This window comes from Pieris rapae, chromosome Z, assembly GCF_905147795.1.
Source record: "Pieris rapae chromosome Z, ilPieRapa1.1, whole genome shotgun sequence".
NCBI classification, from domain to species: Eukaryota; Metazoa; Arthropoda; class Insecta; order Lepidoptera; family Pieridae; genus Pieris; species Pieris rapae.
In genome coordinates this window covers 5,344,325-5,369,315 of record NC_059534.1, presented here as the reverse complement: position 1 = coordinate 5,369,315, position 24,991 = coordinate 5,344,325, and the positions used below count along the sequence as shown (strand labels likewise).

Below are 24,991 nucleotides of genomic sequence, written 5' to 3'. Positions count from 1 at the left end.
CTTACATTTAGACAGAAATCATATACAGAATAAATATACCATAATCTTCTTTAACTACAGGTATCATCAAGTATTTTAACAAATGGAATATTTTGCCACAGTAATTCGTAATAGACTTGAGAACTGAAATAAAAATATTATTTATTAGCAATGCAACTATGTACTTAAAATTTAAAGAATATCAAATACACATTTTCATTTCTTACACATTACACTTTAATAATAATAAATAACGCATTACAAGATGGCGTGGCCTCTACGTACTGTATTTTACTAGGCTTCATTGGGACAACAGATAAAAAAATGCATTAACATTATATGTGGAGTAATAAACATTTATAGTTTCATAAGATTAACAATAATTAAACCTAATTAAGCTAGGTAATTAGTATAAACGTACGTCCAATAACAAGAAATAAATGTATGGTAACAAATACTTAAGGTTCTATGAAGACGTCAATAGACTATTTTATAGCAATGAAATCGAACGGGCTTAATCCTCACTTAATGTTAAGAAGCCCTCGGCGAATGCGTTGCCGGCAATACAAAATGTATTCGGTAAAAGGTGCGCTCTCTTTTCTAAAGAACCTAAGTCGAATAGTTTGAAAATACTTTGGTTGCTGCTTCCGAAGATGGTGCAAACGTCACTTAAAAAACACTCAGTCATAGAAATCGACTAAATATGAAACTCAGATGCAGGTGTTAATCAGAGCAATCCTTAGACATTTCAAGCACAAGAATTGTAGTGATTCGTTACCAGCATGGCTACTACGATATCACGCCAGCCACTACATATTACATTCGAATAATTTTATGTATCATAAAAATTAATTAATACATAGTATAAAACCTGATCTTCTAAATACTTATGTGCCCTAAGTAAATACTTTCATATCTAACACGTTAAACACATTGCGTAAAACGTAATTTAGATGTCATTTACATAAAATTGTAAAAATACGCGTAATTAACGTATAATTATTAATTAATGTATAAATCAAATAAAAAAGTAAATAAATTTATTCATACAAGAACCATTATCGAAGAAATCTCATTATAATACTCTGTTGAATAAGATATTGTAGCATCATTTGATTGTAGTAATTAAAATTTACAATCGACTCTTCATAATTTGAGACTCAGACCACACTTAAATTTCACTATACCAAGAGCTATTATTAACAAAAAAGCATGGTACTAAAATAATTAACAATTTATTTCGAAAAGTCCGTAATTTTTTTTGAGTTCGCGACTTCAGTCTAACATTGGCAAGAATTAAAAAAATGACAGGTCTGCATGATAAACACTTGATTATAGAGATAGAGATAATTATCACATGTAGGCCAGTAACAGTAACATCCTTCAACTTCAAATTACCGAGGGGGACCGGAAATGCAAATTAACGAGAGTCGACTGTATTTCGTCAAATTACAAAAAAATCTGTTTTAATAATAAAAAAATCATGAATATAAAGAATAATTATTATCAATCAACATTTCACAAACATAAATCATGTCACTTGACAATGTCATAAATAAAATAAAACATTTTAATGGTATTTGCATTTTCAATTAAAATCTTAGGCATAGATTTTTTTGCGGAAATAATTTTTTTTTCAATTTCATATACTAAAATAATTTAACTAAGTAGCCAATGAAATTAATTTCCGTCGTTTCATTTTACGTCCGTATCTCTTCCAAAAGATAACTGTACAATAGATTATGGCTCCTATTGCGATGAAGGTAAGGGCTCGATTGCTATAACTCGATTGTTGCTCGATGTCAGATAGGACTTTCGTCGGGGCTACGCCAGCCCCACGCCATGCCCTGGGCGCCGGTTCTGTGCCTTCCGTTTCTGGCGCACCTGAAGACGATGCAATAAAATAACAAATGAGAATTCTATGAATACTTCCAGATAATTTGGTTTGGTAAATAGAAAAACAAGATTTCTCTTCATCCCACTACACTAATAAAATAAATAATAAAAATAATAGTAATTTTAATAGAACGATATACAATTCGGAGTCGAGTCTCCATTTTGGCTGATTTGAATATTTGTTTTCCTATGGAGTTGTAATTCAGTATTGACATTTAACTTTGTAGGCGACAACGGTTTAAAATCAATGTATAGTCACTTATATTATATTGTATTACCATTACCATAGATTAACATTAAAGCCTTTCTTAAAGGTTCGTAGTTTTTATCGGAAAGTAAATTGTACCGAGGATTGAAACTCCAAAGCCTTATTAACATTATAAGGCTTTGTTATAATGTTAATATAACAAATATAAAAGAAAATTAGTGAATCACACTAAAAGAAAATTCGTGTGATTCACTCATTTTCTTTTAGTGAAAAAACAAATAATGGGTTTCATTCCGTCAATCATAATATCATCGTAGGCCGTAGGGAGAGATGGCCGGTAGAGCAATAATAACTTTTTTATATATTTTATTCTTTTCTATATTTCTTATTATATTTTTGTGTAAATTGTCTAAATGGCGTGAAAATTTTCGTGAACCTAAAACACACACCAATTAACCCTAGAAAGATAGTCTGCGTAAAAATTACGCATGCGTTTTCGAAAAATTGCTCTCACTTTCTAATTATCGCGAATCCATAGCTGTGCGTTTAGGACATTTCATTCGTCGTTGGGAGCTGCCACATGCCGTAAGTGTCAATGAGGTAAGTGCCACCGATTTTGAAATATAACGACCGCGTGAGTCAAAATTACGCATGATTATCTTTATCGTGACTTTTATGATTTTGGCTTATATGACAGTTTTATTTTGTTTCGTAACTTTTAATACTTTATATCATAACTAATATTGTTATTTCATTTTTAAAGATATTGAGGCAAATATATAACACAACGGGGAGTACCAATTTAAACGAACACGAAATCCTGGCCGCTTTTATGCAAAGTGATGATGCTTTCGTGTGAGGACACCGACAGTAAAGTAGCGGACCACGACAGTGAATCAGATGTGTCAGTGATTAGAGTGAGATGAAGTGCAGAGTAACACAGAAGAAGGGTTTGTAGACGAGATACAAGAAGAACAGCCGACGCCAAGCGGAAGTAATATCTTAGAAGAGCAAAGCAGTACTGTGCAACCAGTCTCCACATCAGCCTTTCGTAGGATCGTAGCCTTTCAACAGAGGACAATTGGTTTACCTCAATCCCTTTGGCAACAAGATTGCTCCAAGAACCTTATAAAATAACCATTGTGGGAACCATACGATCAAACAAACGTAAGATACCGGAAGAGCTAAAAAACAGTCGCTCCAGGCTAGTGGGGACATCTATGTTTTGTTTTGACGGAACCCTTACTCTCGTCTCCTACAAACCGAAACCGGCAAAAATGGTTTATTTGTGAGGAGAATGCTACTAAACGAAGCTACTGGCAAACCAGAAATGATAATATATTATAATCAAACAAAAGGTTGCGTTGACACGCTAGACCAAATGTGTTCTCTGATGTCCTGTAGTAGAAGACAAATAGATGGCCTATGGCTTTATTCTATGGAATTTGCCTGCCTCAACATTGCCTGCATTAATGCATATGTTATTTACAGCCATAATGTTAATCGTAAAGGAGAAAAGCCTCTAGGTCGCAAAAGATTTATGAAAAATGTTAGCTTGGGACTGTCTTCTTTGTTTATGCGTAGACGTTTAGAAGTACCTATTTTGAAGAGATATTTGTGAGATAAAATCTCTGATACGTTGCCAATTAAAGTGCCTGATACATCCGAAGACTATAGCAATGAGCCAGTAGCAAAAAAAAGGATTTATTGTTCTTTTTGCCTTTCTAAAAAAAGGAGAAAGGCAAATGCGTCCTGCAAAAAATGTAAAAAAGTTATATGTCGTGAGCATAATACTGGTATGTGCCAAAGCTGTTTGTAACTTACTTTTATGTAAATGTATGTTCCTAAATTATAAGAAAAGCTTACTGTTCATTTTCTAGTTAAAATGAGTCTGATTATTAGAATAAAAAATAAGTTTTCATTAGGAAGAGTAAGTGTTATACTATTTTATTGATTTATAGGAGACGTATAAAGTTTTGTTTATTTTTTAAATACAAATAAAGAAGTTTAACAAATTATCTGCATTATTAATTAATTTAATATATGAGTATATATAATAACATAGAATTTATTAAAATAAACTATTAAACCTAAACCTAGAACTAATTCAAATTCATGCGTAAATTTTACGCATGATTATCTTTTCCGTATTACAAAATATGATTATCTTTCTAGGGTTAAAGAAAAACACTTTTTTACGGATTATAGTTATGTATTATTGTATTTAAACTTATAATTATTTGGACTTAATTTTAAATTTAAACCGACGTTTCGCGTGCTTTACAGCTTGACATCTTTTAGTCGATACCAACTCCGGGGAAATAAATACAGATAACACAACATTTTCTGCAGCTGTAATACTTTTTGACATTTAACACCTTTGTCTTCAGTCACCGTGACCACGCACGCTGTAAAGCACGCGAAACGTCGGTTTAAATTTAAAATTATGTCCAAATAATTATAAGTTTAAATACAATAATACATAACTATAATCCGTAAAAAAGTGTTTTTCTTTAAATGTGTAAAAGTTATGTTAATAAAAGACAATACTACACATACCAATGCTGCGTGGATCGGTAGGATGATGTCGTGGGGCCAAGGTGCGTGCGGCAGGCGGGGCTTGAACGGGCATGGGTGACAGCGGAACGTCGCGCACGCATTCTGGTAACGTACGCGTACCGCTACCGTCAGGTAATAATACGCGCGAGTACGCGTGCAGGCGACCACCTTCTGAACGCTTTGGTAACTCTATAAAGAACAAATACAATATAATACTAGTTACACATTAAAATAAAACTTCGTACATAACTTTTTTTTTAAATTTACATAACTCGAGGTTTCAACTGCTTTTCAGAGGTTTATTTGACTTAATAACTTCAGTAACTATGTTACACCTATACGCAAGACCATGCGAGCCAGCTCGTCGACGTATATTGGTCACGAATTAGTGATCATTGCGCTTTATTATGTGTATGGGATTAACTGGATTAATTATGTTTATTTATACAACAATAAATTACACTGAACCTTTTACATTTTATACATATCATTATTATTTTCTTCTTCTTTAGTTTTACTATGTCCAGTTTGTGTTTCCACCACACCGAACTTCTTTCTATTTAAATTATGCATACAATAAATAAATAAATAATACTTTCTTTTATAGTTAGCGTTACATGTTATTTTGTTGTTTATTATTAATGCACTTCTTATACTGAACTGTGTTTCTTTTTTTATTGTTTCATATTAAGATTCCCTGAAAGAAATCGCTTGTTAGCGATTAGGTCACTCGTTGCACACAATTAATAAACACAAATGTATCGTAATGTGCCAATAGAATTATCTCGTTATTATCTAAGAATTGACTATAGATAAAAAAATGCACATTTAAGGAATAGACAATAGTTAAATACTATTGTATCTATGGTAATCTTTGTGGTCGATACTCATGTCTTGGACGCGTAAAAGAAAAACCCGGTAAAGCTACATTGCTTGGTCTTGTCTTCTTCTGTATTCGAAACCATTTTTTTAAATAGGCAAGTAGGTTATCCTTCTGCGCCTTCTTGAATCCAATACCATTTTGCTTCACCAGTAATTGTTACATGAAAATACCATTTCCAAGATTGAGGCAAGATTGATTGAGGCAGATACAAAACAGAAATAACTTAATTTACCAGAAGGTATAATATGTACGTCTCGATGCTTCGATGCAGCTTCCTTAAGCGCTGAAGGAACGTGACCTCCAAGTGCGTACTGCAAAGCAGCTAACAGCAACCAATGGCAGGGTCGACCAGCCCCACTCTCAAGGCAAGACGAGTCACCGTATACGACTAGTCTTCCCGCCTACACATAAATATACAAATTATACGTTTTTTCATTTATATCTGTCGAAACTCGGTTATGTATCGCATACATACAGATTACAACATAAATTACCGGCAAATCGATATATTTAATGTGACTAAAAAATTCTTAAAAAAAATATTTTAAAAAATTCAGGTAACTTTTACCAATAATGGCTTTGTAAAACTGTGCTATATGTTTCTGTTTATATGTGTATTCCGTTTTGGCTTTTGTGTGTAATGTAATTGTTTGGATATTGTTTAATGATTAGCTGTAGGAATACTTAAATAAAATAAACTAAAGTTAGATGAAGAAATCGTTGTAAGCTTTACATAACAAAATTCAGTTGTAAATTAAAGAAACATTATGACGTTTATTTTGGTATTCAGTATCGTTTGTTATGGAAGAGCTGGAAACCCATTGGATTTTTGACTTAAAACGATTCCCAAATCGTTCACACTATATTGCATACTTAAAAGGAATAAATATATATATTTTTTAACCGCGTTAGACACAGCGACAAGATGGCGGTTTATGATCAGCTGTTTTTAAAGCTGCCCTGCATTTTTAAATGGGCAAAATGGATATGTTATGTCTATTGTACTTGTACAATGTACAGGCCATCGTCAACAACTTAGAATAATTCTGGTAATATCTGTGATTCAGAAATGTATTTAAAAATATAAAAAGAAAAACGGTTTTCTGTTTTATTTTTATTATTGTTGAACTAATATACAACTAAAATAAAAATATTAATATATAATATTTTTAGCTAAAATTTGGCCAATTCATGCATGCACGTTATTGGTGCAACTTTAAACTTTGTTTACCGGTTCAGAGCGATTTAGTTAAGAAGTACTTAAATACATCGGCATTTTTAACTGATAAGGTTGTCAATTCGATATATAACTAAAAATATGTTTTACCTTTGGTACTTTATTAATAGTGTCATTGGTGTAATCTTTGGCCTCTCCGTCTGTCTGTAGTAAACCCAAAATTGGTACATCCACTGTTGGGGCTTTATTTGAACCACTCCCACCACTAGCTTTGCCCCCGGACATTATCTGGAACACGATCACGTATGTTTGTCTATAAAATTTATTTATATTTCAATATTATTATTAACTGTATTATTACTGTGTACACTTACAGTAGAATTACACATTAAATTATTTTTTCTCTTGGACTACATCAGATGAATTTAATTTTAATCAGGCTTTACTTAGCTCTAAGTTTTAATTAAATCGGTTCAGTAGTTTAAGAGGTACAAACACCTATATAATATCGTAAATTTCAGAAGTTAATTTTCTTTTATATGGATTTTATTTATAGAGAGCATTTTGCTACACACCTGCTGTCCCTGATCGACCAAGTGGGCATTGACGAGCACGCCATGTTCGGGAAAGCTATGTATGTGTGTACCACTCGCGTAGTACATTGCATGGCCGCCCAAAGTAAAAGTACCTTCAAACACTCGATCGCCCAACGCCACCTGTATTAACGATTAAGAATAATAAAAAATTATAGATATTTTTTTTAATGATGCCGTCGGGAAAGCCATTTTATGGCTTTTATTTTATGGCATCAGGCGGAGCGTACGTTAGCGGCCTTTGTCGTTTATTCATACACATTTAAAACTTCAAAAGCGCGAAAAAATTACATACTTTTGTTTTCGGCAAGGTAACAATTTGTAAAAGTAACAAAAGTAAAAGTCATGATATTTGATGTATATAACGTTCCCGCACGAAAAGCTGACATTAATATTTTTTTTAGGTTTACCAAAAACCGTACGTGCGTTACTTTGTAGATGCATGATCTATATATTTAAAAATACGTTTCCATAGAGAAGATAATTTATCATTAATAAAATTTCGATTATCATTATTTGATAAATACTATTTCATATTTTCAATTACCTGGAACATGCTTAATAAGTCATTCAACGCTGGTACATTCGCACCACCCGTTTCTGGTATCCACCTGAGAGCAAAAAAATATTTATTTATTTATTTTCACTACATTTTTTTGTTAACGTCAAACCAATTTTAGTGTTACACGTATCCGCAGAACGAAATAACGTAATAATGTATTCAAAAAAACTTAAAACATTTTTTATAAGTGGGATGTAAAGTGATTAATTTTGGCCAAACTTGAAATGCTACCAATTTAGTTGAAATTTACTTAAAAGCCGGCAACGCACTCGCGAGCCCTCTGGCATTGAGAGTGTCCATGGGCGGCGGTATCATTTAACATCAGGTGATTGTTGCCTCATGTTCGTTTGTCCCCTGTTCTATAAAAAAAAATGCAACCAATTTAATTCCTATATTTGTTACGAGAGGGCCTTTACTTTTGCGCAATTTTTAACTAATAACTAAATATACCTTATTACAACATCCAAGTAAATTATAAAAATTAGGAATTAAATGAAATAAAACTTATCTAATTGCAAACATACCATTGCCTCGTATTTTCATCGTAAAACTTGACGTGTCGTAGTAAAGACGCATTATACCAATCCGCAAATACAACCAGGGATAACCCCGAATCCACCGCCTTCTTCAGAGTCGCCATCTCCTCTGGGAAATATTCGTCTTCCGGGTCTACCAACATGAGGGCACCGTACAACGACGTATTAACACAGGTCAGGGGGGAACCTAAAACATATTACAGTCCGAGTCACTTGAATAGCCTCACCCCCAAAATTAATATGAATTCTGTTGTATATTCAATGTTGCCTGTTTTACTTCATAAGTAAACTTAATTAGCGTTGTACTATAGCTTAATCATAAAAAGTAAAAATAAGATAAATAAATAGTACTAACTGCACACTAAAGTAGTGAAAATGGTGCGTCACTTGAATAGCATCAGTGAAATAAAACACAAATAAATAAGGCTATAATTTGTTTTTAATACTTTGTATACTTTCCATTGCTTTTAATAACTTCAAAAATACGTTCGGGAATAGACCTATATAATGAATGAATGTAATTTTGATCCAAATTATTTAAATTTTATGAATTTCTTGTTCAAGATCTGCGCTGCTATTAAACTGGCGTCCACCGGCAAATATCTGGCGAGATAGATAGCCCTAAATATTTTCCATAATATTCAAGTCCGGAGAGTTCAATGGCCAATCTAAAACTTCAATTTTACTTTTTTGAAACCAAGCTTTTGTTTCCTGTGACGCATGTATAGAGGCATTATCGTGTTGGAAAATCCAGTTCCGGTGTTTTAAAATTTTAAAAATATTTTTTTTCTTTTCTTCTAATAGATTAGTATACAATGCTGAATTTGTTTGCCTCGGAAAATTGAAATTGGAATAGGCCCCTTATAAGAAACCGCCCCCCATACCATTACTGAGCGACCTCCCGCTCTTCTTTTCTTAGATCGTGAAAATAATATGAATAACCATCTGGACCATCTAAATTGAATATTTTTTCATCACTAAAAACAACATTATGCCTTTGATTTTTCCAAGACATATGTATTTTAGCAAATAACAACGGGCTTTTTGATATTGATCGCGCAAATAAGGTTTCCTCTTGATTTTCTGCCGTTTAAGGTTTGGTGATGACTTTATAATGCATCGCACGGTAGACAGTGATGCGCTGGTGTTAACTTCATTCGCAATTTGTCGCGCTGTCTTGGAAGAATTAGATGCTGCACGTAAAATAAGCCGACGTTCACTTGACGAAGTAGCCAATTTTGTACGACCTTTATAGTTTTTCCCATAGTTTTCTTTATTTTTCACATAATTATTAACTACCTTAGGACTGCGACCAATTTTTATTGCAATTTCACGGTGAGATAGTTTTTGATCCAAATAAAATTCTCTTTTTCTCTTTCGGTTTTTTTTTATTTTTCGACCACGACCCATGATAGCTAAACATTTGAATAAGACTTCGAAAAAAATATATACGTAATATTCGACGCTTAAATAAAGAATTGCTACCAAAAAATCAAAGCAAACGCACGCGAGTAATGTTCGAATAGCACTGAGGCTAATCATGTGACGCGGACGAAATGTCGCACCGACGCGGGGCGCGGTATTCCAGTGGGGGTTCGTACGTGTTTTGTTTTGTATCGTAATGCACTGTGCATGAAGTCTAATTAATACTAGTATGAAAATAATATTCGTTCATATTTATACAGAAATTCCAAAATTTAGGGGTGAGGCTATTCAAGTATTCGGACTGTATAAACCTAATATGTAACTCAAAAATCTATATTTCAACATTTGTGTTTGATATATTTTTGCTATAACATCATGCAACGATGAATTACGGGATAATTATCGTTTCGATCGTTTAAATATTCATTTAAATTATAATAGGCCTTAGTAAGCAGTTTTACTGTAATGATTTAAATTTATTTATTGACAATATTTGTATAATATTTTTATATGTCACTAGAAATTTTGTTGAAAAAACGTATGCAATTGCCTTGAAAATAATTACTCGTTTTATGCAGCCTTGTGGTTGGTGCACTAATTTTGTCTTTATTACGAGTAATAGAAAATATTAGATTTTCCAGAATAAGTACATCTCAGAGTTGAAGGAATAAAATTATCTAATTGGAATTAAAAATATGTTTCGATTCATTTTTATTTATGCATACGTGTAGATAAAAAGGGCCCATCTAGTTTACAGTTAAAGATCATATTGTAAGTTATTTCAAGGCCCTATTATATTAAAGAAACTGAATCAATATGGTAGTGTTACCAATGCTCCGTTGTACGTGTCCCTTTACATTCGCACTACAAAGGAAAACGAAAGCTTACATTATTTACATATATACTTTAAACTCACCCATAACTTCAACATAATAGCCGTGCTCCCGCAGTCTTCGATACATATCTCTAAAGTTTGTGTGTATATGATCGGCGTGCCAATCGAGCGGGTCGTGTTTTGCCCGTAAATCGTCTCTTGGGAAATAGCCTCCCGGGTATCGCAGGCTATGGAATTGGTCCCATAGGAGACGACGCGATCGAACCGGTACCGGGATAACACGTCCACTGAAAAATGGTTTTAAAAGGTTTTTATAGTCATCAGGGGTCTTTGGTCTAGGTCAAACAACAAAGGAAACTTAGGCTGCCATATATTTTTATAAGATACGATACAAAAGGTACGCTAAAATTAAAATTTCGGGTCTAAGGATTTTTTCTTTTTCGTTATTGGATAGCATCGGTACGGGACGAGTAAAAAGGGCAGTCATCGCCGCCCATGGACACCCATTTTTGTGGGTGTGTTGTCGACTCTATATTAAGGACTATTTATTTAAACAATTGGACCTTATTTTCAGTTCCCTACGGGCCCCTGGGCACATGGGCGAAAAGAGACGGTTGAAAAGGAAAAACAATTCGTGTGTAAGCGTGCGTTCTTGTTACTTAACACTAAACAGTGGTAAATAAAAAATAGAATACAAGGAGAGAGTCTTCTCGTTAGGAATGACTGTAAGAAGTTTATTGGACACTTTCTCAAGTGAAATATGAGATTAGTGAATTAGGTTAGACTTATTCAGTATTAAGAAAAGCTAGTTCAATGATGACTCAGTGAAGAGACAAATTATATAAAAACCCCGCTGCGTATGATCTTTGTCAAAAATCACTTTAATTTTGCCAAATTAGACTAGCAATCGAAAATGGTTTTTATTTACAAAACAAGATTTTCACTTGCTTTATACTTACACTTTACCGTACCTAACTTCTAGCTAAACCAAAATGTTTAAATAATTGAAAATACCTACCGTACCGGTAGCATCAGTGTTGTATTCCTGGTCTTTTGCCGAAACGACTCGTCAAAACTTTCAATTGTAATATTCACGTGCCCCTGAAATGTATTCACTCATTGCACAATACGCAGAATAATAACATAATATTAAGTTACTAACGACCCGCCCCGGCTTCGCACGGGTGCAATGCTGATACTAAATACACTACAGAAAATCTGTGAACGTTGTATATAAAAATGTGGGTTATCCATAAGAGATAGACATATACCATCACGGACTTTTCTGTAGACCTTTTCAATGTGTACAATACTTAGTGCATTATTTTGATAAAACTCGTAGGGTTCAGCCTGCGTTTGCAATGTAAGCGGAAAAAATGTAATTATTTACGACATCACATTAGAAACCTCAAAAATAACAGTACTTCTCCACTATTTAATGGATGTTATTATACATATAAACCTTCCTCTTGAATTCCACTCTATCTATTTAAAAAAACCGCATCAAAATCCGCTCCGTAGTTTCAAAGATTTAAGCATACAAAGGGACATAGGGACAGAGAAAGCGACTTTGTTTTATACTATGTAGTGATTATTATTTATAATATACAGGGTGTACGATAAATCAACGTCAACACAAAGTCGAGTAATAGGACAAGTAGTGAACAAAATTAATTAATGATAATTAATTTTATGGCAAAATTAGAATACTGGGTTGGTACAAGTAAATGCTTACTTCAACAATTCCATCAAAATCAGCCCCACTTTCCAACACAGTGAATCTTAAGGCCAGCCAACCTGAGTATGGCCAAATGATGTCAATATGGTCCACCACCACTGCCAATATGAGACCGTTCGGCAAATGTGGGTGCCACATTACACGTTTCTGAAAACAATACATGTATTAATCGGTTCAGACAAGAAGGTGTTTTTTTTTTGTTTATAGCGTAACAATTATTGTTTAGCCGGGATTAGAACTTAGGACCCCTTATTTCTATACATAAATCCCGGCTGTGCTAGTGTAATCATAAGAGAAAATATCGCGAGACGACAAATCTTTTTTGTTTTAGTTTAATATTCACTCGGTAAAAGATAGTGCGGACTACTTACAACAGGCATACAAGTCTAACAATAAAGACTATGAAAATTAAATGATCACGAACCAGATAAAGACATCTGAGGCTCAAAATACTTTTACCTTTTTAATTTAGCCACTGTTTTTAATTTAGCTAATTGTAATAAGAACTTTTTATAAAATAAAACTTTAATTCAATAGATTACCTATCGGAGATTATTGTCAGTTCTCGTCTACACTGAGAACAGGCAATAATGTTATAGAATCATTTATTTGCTGCAGTTCTTTCTTTTGGGAGTACCGTTTTGATTTTTGTATCTTCAAGTGGATTCGACAATTGTTTCGTAAATCTTGTTGTTTTTTTTTGCTTTGATAAACATTATTAAAGTTTATTGATTTAGCCAATTAGTTTAATTGGAATAAATTTGACCTTACCACCTCTCCAGCTACTCCAAGGCCATTTACAATAGTGATATTGACAATCGTAGGCTGAGCACTGAAGTACAACGGCTGGGTGCAATACGGCCACATGTATGTGCATTCCGTTAGATCAATGTATGGCGGACTGAGACTAGCTTGGGGCTCGTATTCACGTAGAAACTTAAATTTTAAATAATCATAATATAAATTCAAGTACGTAATTAAAAACCCTAAACCGACTTGTAAATATGATATACAATATGAACCGATTTTGATTTAACTTAAGACTGTAGAAATCGGTAGGTAACATGCAGGGTTATATTAAATCAGTATTATTATATAAACAACAACATTTCCCAGCTAGGAACAGATTTAATTAAAAAATTCAATTGTCGTTTCCAGTATTCTGGACTATTAATGTTTACCACAGTTGAAGCCTTCTTTGAACTTTCATTCAAACAAATATTTCAAGATCATAATAAAATCTGTTAATTTTGTCATAAACACAGATTTTAACATCGTGCAAATCCTATTATTATTGTTTATTTCGGGCCAATTAAGACACGGGCAATTTTCAGCTCCCACATTACCTGATACGCGCTAATAAGGTCCAATTTCCCGTGTCCTTGCTCGAACATGTTAGGCCCTACAAGTCTCCGAGCGGTTATGCACAACGCTTGTTTGACCGAAGCCGGCGTTAGGTTCTGTCTAGGCACACCGCTAGCTAATAAAGCAATCGCACCGGCTACAACTGGCGATGCTACTGATGTACCTGTTATTTTCGTAAAAAAACCTGTTTATTACAGTGTAATCTCTCTGTAATAGAACCATTTTCTGACGACTTTGGTAGACGTATTTTAGAATGTTGGACTTTACATAGAATTTAAACTGTATATATGTAAGAAATGCTGGTGGAATTACAGTAATGTACCCTCCGTTAAGAAGAACGCGTTTTAACGCGAACACGAAAATTTTCCTTTGATCTCTAATTTTTGATTTTGATAGATGTTTTGGTTTGTAATTTAATTATTAGTGCCTCAAATTATTATTTTTTTCATGTACCAGTATGCTCAGAATTGGCTGATATGAAAATAAAACAAAATTCCTAGGTATTTTTTATTTTAGTTATTAGTTATTTTCGAAACACACATTTTATATACAAAACACGGGCGTTCGAATAAATAAAACATTTTCATTAATCGTATTACACTTCGCAAGACAAAAAAATACATTCGCCAAATTTACTAACACTTTCAACAGAGCATTCACTTCTCATAAAACAGGCATATGGCAATTAAATATGAAACAATTAAAAATAGTACGATTTCAAATTCTTTATATGACTATTTCAAAACTTATATCTTAATTATTCTGTTTTCTAAGGATCATAAACATATCCAGGTTTTATTTTTATTTTTAGAGTAACATGCTATCTGTATCTGTACTGTTAATAAATAAAATAACATAGCGATGAGGAATTTAAAAAACAATTAGCATTTATATCTTCTAGAGCTGTTAGACTTACCACTGAGAGATCGGCACCCTCCATTTACACTAGAGCCACGGACTCCACTCCCATACGTCACTATGTCAGGTTTAACGCGACCATAACCCTGAAAATACAACCATATTAAATATACATATCGTTGGCATTATAAATGCGAAGCTGTTGAGACCGATTTGAAAAAGAAAAGAATTGGATATTTTAGTGGCATTAATCTACAAAACACGCATACAAAATTACTTAATAGACCAGTGCCAATAATTTTTGAAACCAAAAAAAATTACAGTAGGATGAAACCCATTAGAAATGCAGGGGAATATGATAAAAATGACAGGAAAAATAAATTACGGTCGATCCGAGTTCGGGAAGTGGGAGGGGGGTGGCTTTTAAGGGGGAAAAATTGTTAATCTTGATTTCCGGCGAAACTACCAGTCCTATGGAAAAAAGTTGAATGGCAAAGTTGTAGGTCATAAAAAGATCTACAACTTTTGTATTTACAATTTTTTCACATAACCTCAAAATTTAGGTGAAAAATTCAAAAAACCATGTTTTTGGTTTTTTATTTATATCTTTTTTAAAAAGTTTTTTTTTTCTACGAAATTTGGTGAAAAGTTACCTTATTATGTCCCAAATATACTGTAATTTATTTGATTAAAAATATTTATTTTTTCGCCTCATTTTAACTTAATATCAAAAAATCACCCTAATTTTCAATCGAAAATTCTGACGTCAAAATTTCAGCTTTTTTCAAAAAGTTTTGGGGCTTTTTGTTCGTTGAAATGTCTACTTTCTGATGGTGTAAAAAAAAATTTACATTACTCTAGGAAATATTATTAGAAAATGCAAAACATTGAAAAAACCTCAAATTCGAAAATTTTCTTTTAATTGTTTACAATTGTGAGGTATTTATTAAAATTTACACTTTAATTACTCAAAAAACGTAAGATTTCATGCTTCATTGATAAACGAAAAAATTGCTAATTAAAATATACTTCTATAATTAACAAACAAATAAGTTAATAAAGTTAATATTTAATAATACATATACAATATTTTGAAAAAGTTGTAGAATCTTCTGTAAATAATATTTGTAGATGCCTATTTATTGCTGTTTTAAGATAATTTATATACCTGAGTGACCTTCGGTGAATTTTAGCCCAGTGTAAGTTATTTCATTGAGAAGTGGGGATGGACCTAGGAGGGTCTGGGCCTTACTGCTACCTGCTATTTCGTAGCAGCTGTAAAAACCGTTAGCCAGTATTCGAGATACAGAGTAGTGTACAACATCGTTTTTAAAAATACACCTGCAGGCTGAGTTACTCTAAGTGATTTGTGAGAAATTTACTTTATTCAAAGAAAAATTCAAAATTCACCGAAGGTCACTCAGGTATATAAATTATCTTAAAACAGCAGTAAATAGGCATCTACAAATATTATTTACAGAAGATTCTACAACTTTTTCAAAATATTGTAGATGTCTTATTAAATATTAACTTTATTAACTTATTTGCTTGTTAATTATAGAAGTATATTTTAATTTGCAATTTTTTCGTTTATCAATGAAGCATGAAATCTTACGTTTTTTGAGTAATTAAAGTGTAAATTTTAATAAATACCTCACAATTGTAAACAATTAAAAGAAAATTTTCGAATTTGAGGTTTTTTCAATGTTTTGCATTTTCTAATAATATTTCCTATAGTAATGTAAATTTTTTTTTACACCATCAGAAAGTAGACATTTCAACGAACAAAAAGCCCCAAAACTTTTTGAAAAAAGCTGAAATTTTGACGTCAGAATTTTCGATTGAAAATTAGGGTGATTTTTTGATATTAAGTTAAAATGAGGCGAAAAAATAAATATTTTTAATCAAATAAATTACAGTATATTTGGGACATAATAAGGTAACTTTTCACCAAATTTCGTAGAAAAAAAAAACTTTTTAAAAAAGATATAAATAAAAAACCAAAAACATGGTTTTTTGAATTTTTCACCTAAATTTTGAGGTTATGTGAAAAAATTGTAAATACAAAAGTTGTAGATCTTTTTATGACCTACAACTTTGCCATTCAACTTTTTTCCATAGGACTGGTAGTTTCGCCGGAAATCAAGATTAACAATTTTTCCCCCTTAAAAGCCACCCCCCTCCCACTTCCCGAACTCGGATCGACCGTAATTTATTTTTCCTGTCATTTTTATCATATTTCCTTGCATTTCTAATGGGTTTCATCCTACTGTAATTTTTTTTCTGTTTTTACCATTTTTGAAGGCTTCGGCACTGGTCTATAAGTGCATTGTGCACAAATTTCTCTGAAATTTTAAGTCATTGACATGGAAAGGCCGAATTAAATTTTGTATCCTGGTAATAATCACGGCAAAGACTGTTGAAGCTGTATTGAAGTTTTATATAAAAAAAGGAGTTTTACATACATGACATAACAACATACACGTATTACATACAAACAGACAATTTAATCTATAATAACGGATTAATAAACTAAAAACCAGAACAATACAGCTACGATATCCAAATGCCCGATAACTTCTTTGGTTGAAAGATATTAATAGGTATATAAATATATCTGTGTAAAAATTGTAACCATACACGTGAAGGTAAATGTGAAAATCCACTTTGAATATTAAAAATACTTACATATGGCAACTCCCACGTCGTCATCCCTCTTGAGGAGAACTTTGCGATCCGGTCATCGAACCCGATGCCACCCACGCCGATAACATCCATTTGATCAGCTGGATTATTCAATGTACCATATAACGGTCCATCGTTACCAATCGCTGACACCATAATGACCTGTTTTAACAGTTTAAATTCCTTATAACTTTGACACTGTTTGAGGCACTTTTTGCTACCACTACCCACTGCCAGCAGTCAGTAAATGTACTTCAAAGGTAATAAGAGTTAGGGGTATTAAAATGACCTAACACCGAAGTAAGCTTCACTACGTCGCATATCCATGAACATGCGTAAGCATGCGTACGTCCCATAATATCGTGAATGTATTTAAAAATAATAATAATTTTATTTATTGCCACAAAAACGTATCCCAGGTCCTAAAGTAGTGAGAACTGTATTTCAGGAGCCTGTGATTTAAATATTTTTTTCATTAATTTAAATAAATAAAAATATTAGTAAGTTTATGATAGGTAACATACAGTTATCTAATAATTATATTTCTCTGTTCTTTTGTGTTTGGATTCATTGTTTATCATTATCAATTAATAATATATATTATATTAAAAAGTACTTTCCAGAGTGTATTTTGAAAAAAAAGTAGATTTATTATAAATTTTCCTGCTAGATTTCTTAGCTCACCTTATTTGCAGTCAGTTCCCATACTTTATCAACAAATGGGTGATCCATAAAATCTGGTCCACCTATACTTAGGTTTAGGACGTCAATTTTCTTCATAATTGCATAATTAAATGCATCGAGGAACCACGATGTATAGGACACCTAAAATAAATTTTAAAGTTAAACTTCTATTTAAGAGCATGAGAGTAAAATGTTTATGGATCGATCGATCGACCGATTGAGAGAGAGTGTGAAAGAGAGATCGAGGAAAAATATACAATATTGATTGATGTATTGGTTTAGTAGTTAAATATTATAACTTTAAATAGCAATTCTATCGCATAACGTCTTGAGCAGGAAACGCAGATTTATTTATTTATTTATAGTACCCACTGGAGCTTTTACCTTAGTAATAATAAATTTACAAGGAACTTCTGACATGTTGTACGCACACACTGTTGTAGAAATTGGTTATATTTAATAATAATATAGCCTTTTATTAGATCAATTTTTTTTTAATTTTATTCTTTTGTTTTTTTTTAATGTATCTTTGTCTTTTAATGCGCTTGCTTGTTTTCTGTTTTGGCTTTCTGTATTGTCTTAGTATTTTGTATACTATAATATGTATAAGTATAAGCTGTTAGATTACTTATAATGAAATAAATAAATAAATAAACTTTTTAGGTACACATATAATAATAGATTACATTAAACGAAGTATAAAAAAGTTGACTAAAAACTGACTCGTTAGTTATTTACGGCCTTCACTTTGTTAACGAATAATTATCTTATCACATTGATTTCACTTTCTAAATGTTTCTTGACAGTCGTTCGATTAAGTATTAAAGTAGTTCGGTTTGCTTCTTGACCCCTCTTTGTTGGTGAAAAACTTAAAAAAAAAGTGTTTAAAAGAACGTAAGTTTCTTCGTCATGAGTATGTTCAAATTCCTTGGATTGGCGATATGAATTTAAGAATCAACACTTCCACTGGTTTATTGCGCACTTCTGTCTCGCTTTTTATGCCTTTAAATTAAATTGAATGGATATTTATATTTATAAAACGCCAACAAATAAAACCCGACTTGAGTTCTGACCGCGCCTATTCCTAGTATGATATTTAATAACCGACGCAAAATTTAACAAAAATAACTTTTATTCAGCGGTAGGTATGTATAGTTTTTAAAGGACCCTAATAAGAATATCAAATAGAAAAAGTTAATATTTCTATAATATTATACCTTAACATTAATATTTATGATAAAAATATTTCGCACATAAAATTTCGACACTTACTTATTATTAACTTTAATAAAAAAAAGGGTCAAAGCTACTACACAGTTAGGTTTGGGGGGCACACTTAGGAGCCCCCAATAATCATCGATGAACTCAAATCGTCTAATAACGGAATCTTGACGATTCCCGTTTACAGTGTAATACTGGACCCCACTTTATATACATCCTTCAGTAAATATATACCTAACAATCGGAATTACTTCGTTAGCGCGTTTCAGAAATGTATTTTCTAGCATTTAAATGCACGGTTAAATCGTGGATTTGAATCATTCATGGCTTTTTTATATTTTTGTTATAAATTTTGATGACATATATTCTTTAATAAGCCACACTAATAAATAAAGGCACGCAATTAGTGTATATTTCAATTCGCTATGCGTCAGTAGATGTCGTTAATACGGAAACATTTCAAAGGATCCTAATGAGAATATCAAATAAGTATCTGTGAACGTGGCGTATGAGTAGTACGCTAGAACGCAATCGACACATCAAGTTATATAAATGATATAATTAATGGCGGTTAAAAATACATGGTGTCAATTAATGAACCCCAGATAAGTATAATAATAAATAATGGGACACAATCAATCAGTTTTAAGAAAGTGCGCGAATATTTCAAATAGCTTTGCGTCAATAGATGTCTATAATACGGAAACATTTCAAAAAACCCTAATGAGAATGTCAAATGAGCATCTGTGGACGTGACGTAGCAGTTCTACACTGGAACGCATTCTGCACATAAAATGCATGAGCGTCAAATAATTAAACCCCAGATAAGCCTACTAATAAATAATGGGACACATTCATTCGGTTTTAAAAAAGTCCGTGAATATTACAAATCGCTTTGCGCTAATAGATGGCGTTAATACGGATATTTAGATATTATATAGATATTTTCAAAGGACCCTAATAAGAATATAAAATACAAAAAGTCAATATTTCTATAATATTATACTTTAACATTAATATTTATAATGAACATATTTCGCACATAAATTTTCGACTCTTACTTATTATTAAGTTTAATAAAAAAGCGGATCAAAGTTACTTCACAGTTAGGTATGGAGGACACACTTACGAGACCCCCTAATAATCATCGATGAACTCAAATCGTCTAACAACGGAATCTTGACGATTGCCGCTTACTGTGTAATAATGGACCCTACTCAATATTCATCCTTCGGTAAATATATACCTAACATTGGGAATTACTTCGATAGCGCGTATCAGATATTTTGACCAATTTTATAAAAATTATTTATTTCGACTTTACTGTATTTAAAACAAAAGCAGTATTAAAGCGAGTACTGTAATGAATGTTTAAATTTAAAAAAGAACAGGATCTTTGCTTTTGCTAGAAAAAGAGTTTTAAATTATGATATGTAGGTAATCTTTAAGCCGCCTCCGTTATAGTGGTTAGTGCGGATAGCTTTTTCAGAGATTTTCCGAAGTTCGATTCTAGGTAAAGCAATAATTATATAGAATTTGTATACATTGAAGGCTGCTCACCTACTTGTGATGAATCAATGTTATAAACGCAGAAATGTCTGCTCAATTGAGGCTGTGACCGAGTTGTTCAGCCTGTAGGATAGATTGGTTCGATTCTCATGGAATTAACAAAAACAAAACCTGGTTATCGGTAAAAACGCGAAATATATGCAATTCAGCATCAGGCGCAAATCCAAGGCAGTCTGCTCTTGAAGCGATGACCCCAGCAACAAACGTCCCATGCCCCAAGGCGTCATCTAGCGTTTTCTCTCCGGTCCAATCGGTTCGTTCACGTATATGACCAAAATGAGGGTGATTGCGTGACAGCCCGGTATCGAATACTGCAACTTTGACACCTTCACCTGCAATAAATGTGATATTATTATTTCTGTGTGAAAGTAGTCATCCTTAGAGTCTAGCATCTAATGGTCCATTCAAAAAAAACTCCGCTAAAAAAATTTTGTATAACTATTGTTCGTAATGGAGCATGGTTAATGAGTCGTTGTTGAGCTTTATTTTATTTTATATTTAGTGGCGAATGAATAACTCTTGTCGTCTCCATTCGGGTAGGTTTGTCACGAGGTTACCTTTTTTACCATCCCGACCTCTTTTGGGTCACTCCAGGTCTTTAGCTGAGAAAAGGTTAACATCCATGGAGAGACGAATGAAAGGAGATTTTACTTTTCGTGCTAAATATATAGAGTTTATGGACGAGTACTTTAAGCTCGGACAAATGTCAGTTTCTGATTATGATTCATTATGATTATGATCAACTTATCCTGTGGCGAGAGAAGGAATCTGATCCAGTTAGTCTTTGAATTAAATACTAATACATACGGACTCAGATCAAGTCCTTATATTGCTATTCGTACAATGTTAGAATTGGCTGAGCAAGAACGTTTGCAATTTCCAAGAGGAGCTGATGTTTTGACTACTGATGTTTTCGTTCATGGCATTTGCACTGGAGCTGCAAATGAGAAAGAAGCCTTGATACGACCCGATGAGCTAATTGGGATTCTTAAGGCTGGTAGGTTCTCCTGGTACATACATTACCAGGAGAACCTACTCCGGCAGATTGTGCATCTCGAGGTTGTGAGGCTCCAGTTATATTAGACTATCCCTTATGGTGGGCTCCAGGTTGGCTGTACCAACCCGAGTGTTGTTGGCCTCTTGTTTTTTGTGGAATCGGTTTTTAAAAGGGCCGTAGCGGGCTTGTCACGTCTGCCAGTGGCATAAACTTTGCTCCCAGCCTCCGGTTTTGGATTCAGTCATGTTAAGCCTAACTGGGACGGGGGACTGTTCGTAATAGAATCATTTTTATTTCATAAAATTTTATGAGGGTCATGAGGGTGACCCCAAAAATTTTAACTCAGCTGATCCGCGCATTGTTAATGAGTCGTTGTTGAGCTTTAGTTGGGTGAAGTTAGATGCAATTTTATATACTTATAGTGTTTTTGTGCATTTCTTGCCAATAGTTGCGTCCTCCATTAAGACTTATAGTGAGTGTTTTTGTGTGTGAACTATTATTGTAAGGCAAGGTACAGCATCAATATAACCTCTTTTTGTTCCCAAACTAACAATTTCTCTACATACTTACGGCTGACATTTTGTGCCTTTCGGCCTAATAAGGAGCAGTTAATTGAGGTATGTACTCAGGACTTATTTTAGTATAAGATTACGTATCGACGGCCAACAAACCGGTCTTTGTGATACAACTATTTAGCTAAGCATACATTAGGAAACACCTTTTTGTATTTTACTTATTTATAATATATGCCTATCTTATCACTACAAAAACAAATGAATGTGACTCAACAAATGTTTAAACTTACATACTTTTGTTGAATTAAGCATTAAATTAAGGGAAGTATTAAAATTGTATTTCCATAATTTCATAGACCTATCTGTATTATGACTATACATAAAGAGACAAAATATGGAAGACATTTAAGTATGAAGAAATATATTGAAATCAAGTAGGAAACCAGAACTTACCTGTTACACCGAGCGACCACAACACATCTGCCTTCAATACTGATGTTATCTGTCGGGGCACAGTTCTTAACAGCTTTCGGGATGAGTAGCCATCGTTCTAAAAGGAAGAAATATAATAATAACTAGTACTAGGTAACATTTTTTTAGGTCAATAAAAATAATTATCTACTATAAGTGTTCGGGGATGTACTTATAACCGAAAGCGTTATAAACAACAAAAGAATTCTTTATGTAGTATGTTTTTAGGCAATTAATTAGTGTTTATTAATGTAGAGAATATATTTAAAATTACAATTCTTGCTTGCATTAGTAAATACAAATTTTTTTTTTTATCTAAGATTTAAAAATAATATTTAGGGGTGGATTAGGCTTAAAATTTAGGGGGGTGAAAAATAGATGTTGTCCGATTCTCAGACCTACTCAATATGCACACAAAATTTCATGAGAATCGGGAAAGCCGTTTTGTAGGAGTTTAACCACAAACACTGCGACACAGGCGATGCCAGTTTCTTTATATTGTATTACTGGCAAGTACCAATGGCTTATTGGTTATTTTGATCAGCACCATGGTGAACTTTATGTGGCTAAACAATAACGAATATCTTACTGATAATAAATGTAGTACTCACTTCTTGCAACTTTCTAAGAGAGAGTAAAGCATGTCCCTTAATACTTTTACTTCTCCACCCTGAATAGAGACATTCTGGTAACCCACAGTCATCCTATAATAAAGCAATTACTTTTTGTAGAAGGTGATACATTACCGATACCATTTCACATTTACTATATAGTAGACTTTATTATTAGCATTTATTCAATTGAAATATGTAAATGAATACCTCTTTTATGTATTTTATAGTACGCTGTACTTGTCTTTGAGCTGTGATTCGTCGGATGGCAGGGTGATCACCAAGTGATTTTAAAGCCAGATTTTGATCTTCATTAAGTACAATAACTTCAAAATCACTAGGATAGTCTTTAGCTGCATTCTGTCTCTCCAAGATATTCCAATTTTTTATCTGAAATGGATAAATCATACATGGAATTATCAGTGTTACAAGTAACTTATGTATAAAACAGTTACACAAATAAAAAAAGTATCAACATGGGAGTTCCTATTGTTTTAATTGAAACTAATTTCAAAGTTTAATGCATAACTATTAACTATTGAATTCTTAAGTGCAGCTTTAGTATAATTTTCTGTACAGAATTAAGAAAACGTAACTATGTGCTCACTTTGCACAACATCAATAACTGATGTTAACTGAGTCTACATGTTCTGGATTTGTGCTATTATAACTATTTGTATTCTCAATCTCTCCCTTTATATATAAGGCAAATGCTATAAATCCCAGAGCGGCGCAAAGCAGTTATTTACACAAATTACTAAAATATAAACATTGGAGTACATGTAGACTTAATTAAAATTAATTTCTAAGTTCAATGCAAAAACCACTTACTCCTGAATTCTTTAGTGCAGCTGTAATATATTTTTCTCTAGATAATTTAGAAAAATAACCAGAAAATGTAACTATGTGCTCACTTCGCACAACATCAGTTGTAAACTGATATTCTACGAATTCTGGATTTGTATTATTACAACTATTTGCATTGTCTGTTTCTCCATTTATGCATAAGGCTAAAACTATCCATCCTACGGCCGCGCAAAGCAGGAACTGGGTTAAACCCATATCTGCCTCAAGTACACAGTTATAACATGATTTGTACCGGGGTTTAGTCAAACACAATAGCAGATAGACTTGTATATTTATTCATTATTACAATGGCGACACAGCGTTCTTTATATTAACATTAAGTAATTGAAACACTTATCGCAATGTCATAAAGGGACTTTTAATTATTCTAGAGCGATGTAGACATCGGCTAACGCTAGACGTTTCATCTTTTGTGTGTTCAAATGATATTAAACTTGAATTATAATAATTTAAATATGGTCATCAGAACCCTGGAATAAACTCAGTTGAAATAATACCACTGAACTGTAATAAATGAGTGTAATTTTTAAATTAGTGTTTAGAATTTAGATGCCGATTTGCGACTACGAAATTGTAAGTAAACATCAAAAGTTGTGTTATTTTGTAGTCTTTAAACAAAACAAAGGACACAGATTAAAAGAAACCTTAATCATAGTTTGTGAATCTGCATACAGCCCCCCGGCCCCCTATTTGATATTCATTGACTATTACAATATATTAATATTGTAGGGAATAATATGTAATAGGGCTTTTAATT

General features: G+C 32.8%; 1 protein-coding gene across 1 annotated transcript; it reads right to left on the bottom strand.

Annotated features, from left to right (window-relative positions):
* Positions 1-192: 192 nt before the first annotated feature.
* Positions 193-24,818, bottom strand: LOC110999936 (membrane-bound transcription factor site-1 protease). Its single transcript, XM_022269233.2, has 20 exons — positions 24,199-24,818; positions 23,578-23,757; positions 23,368-23,460; positions 22,739-22,835; positions 20,885-21,105; positions 17,984-18,124; positions 17,303-17,461; positions 14,673-14,760; positions 13,738-13,919; positions 13,163-13,327; positions 12,389-12,538; positions 11,672-11,754; positions 10,735-10,940; positions 8,382-8,580; positions 7,843-7,906; positions 7,278-7,418; positions 6,853-6,990; positions 5,758-5,926; positions 4,643-4,831; positions 193-1,863 (listed from the first exon to the last, which is right to left on the bottom strand). The coding sequence occupies exons 1-20, from the start codon at positions 24,427-24,429 to the stop codon at positions 1,643-1,645; spliced, it is 3,117 nt and encodes a 1,038-aa protein (XP_022124925.2). The 5' UTR covers positions 24,430-24,818; the 3' UTR covers positions 193-1,642.
* Between the last annotated feature and the right edge of the window lie 173 nt (positions 24,819-24,991).

Coding starts and splice junctions, on each gene's coding strand:
- LOC110999936 (XM_022269233.2), bottom strand. CDS start 24,429: ATGGGTTTAACCCAGTTCCTGCTTTGCGCGGCCGTAGGATGGATAGTT. Junction 21,106..22,738: donor GTGGTCGCTCGGTGTAACAG/GTAAGTTCTGGT, acceptor CATTTATTGCAG/GTGAAGGTGTCAAAGTTGCA. Junction 5,927..6,852: donor CTATTAATAAAGTACCAAAG/GTAAAACATATT, acceptor ATTTATGTGTAG/GCGGGAAGACTAGTCGTATA.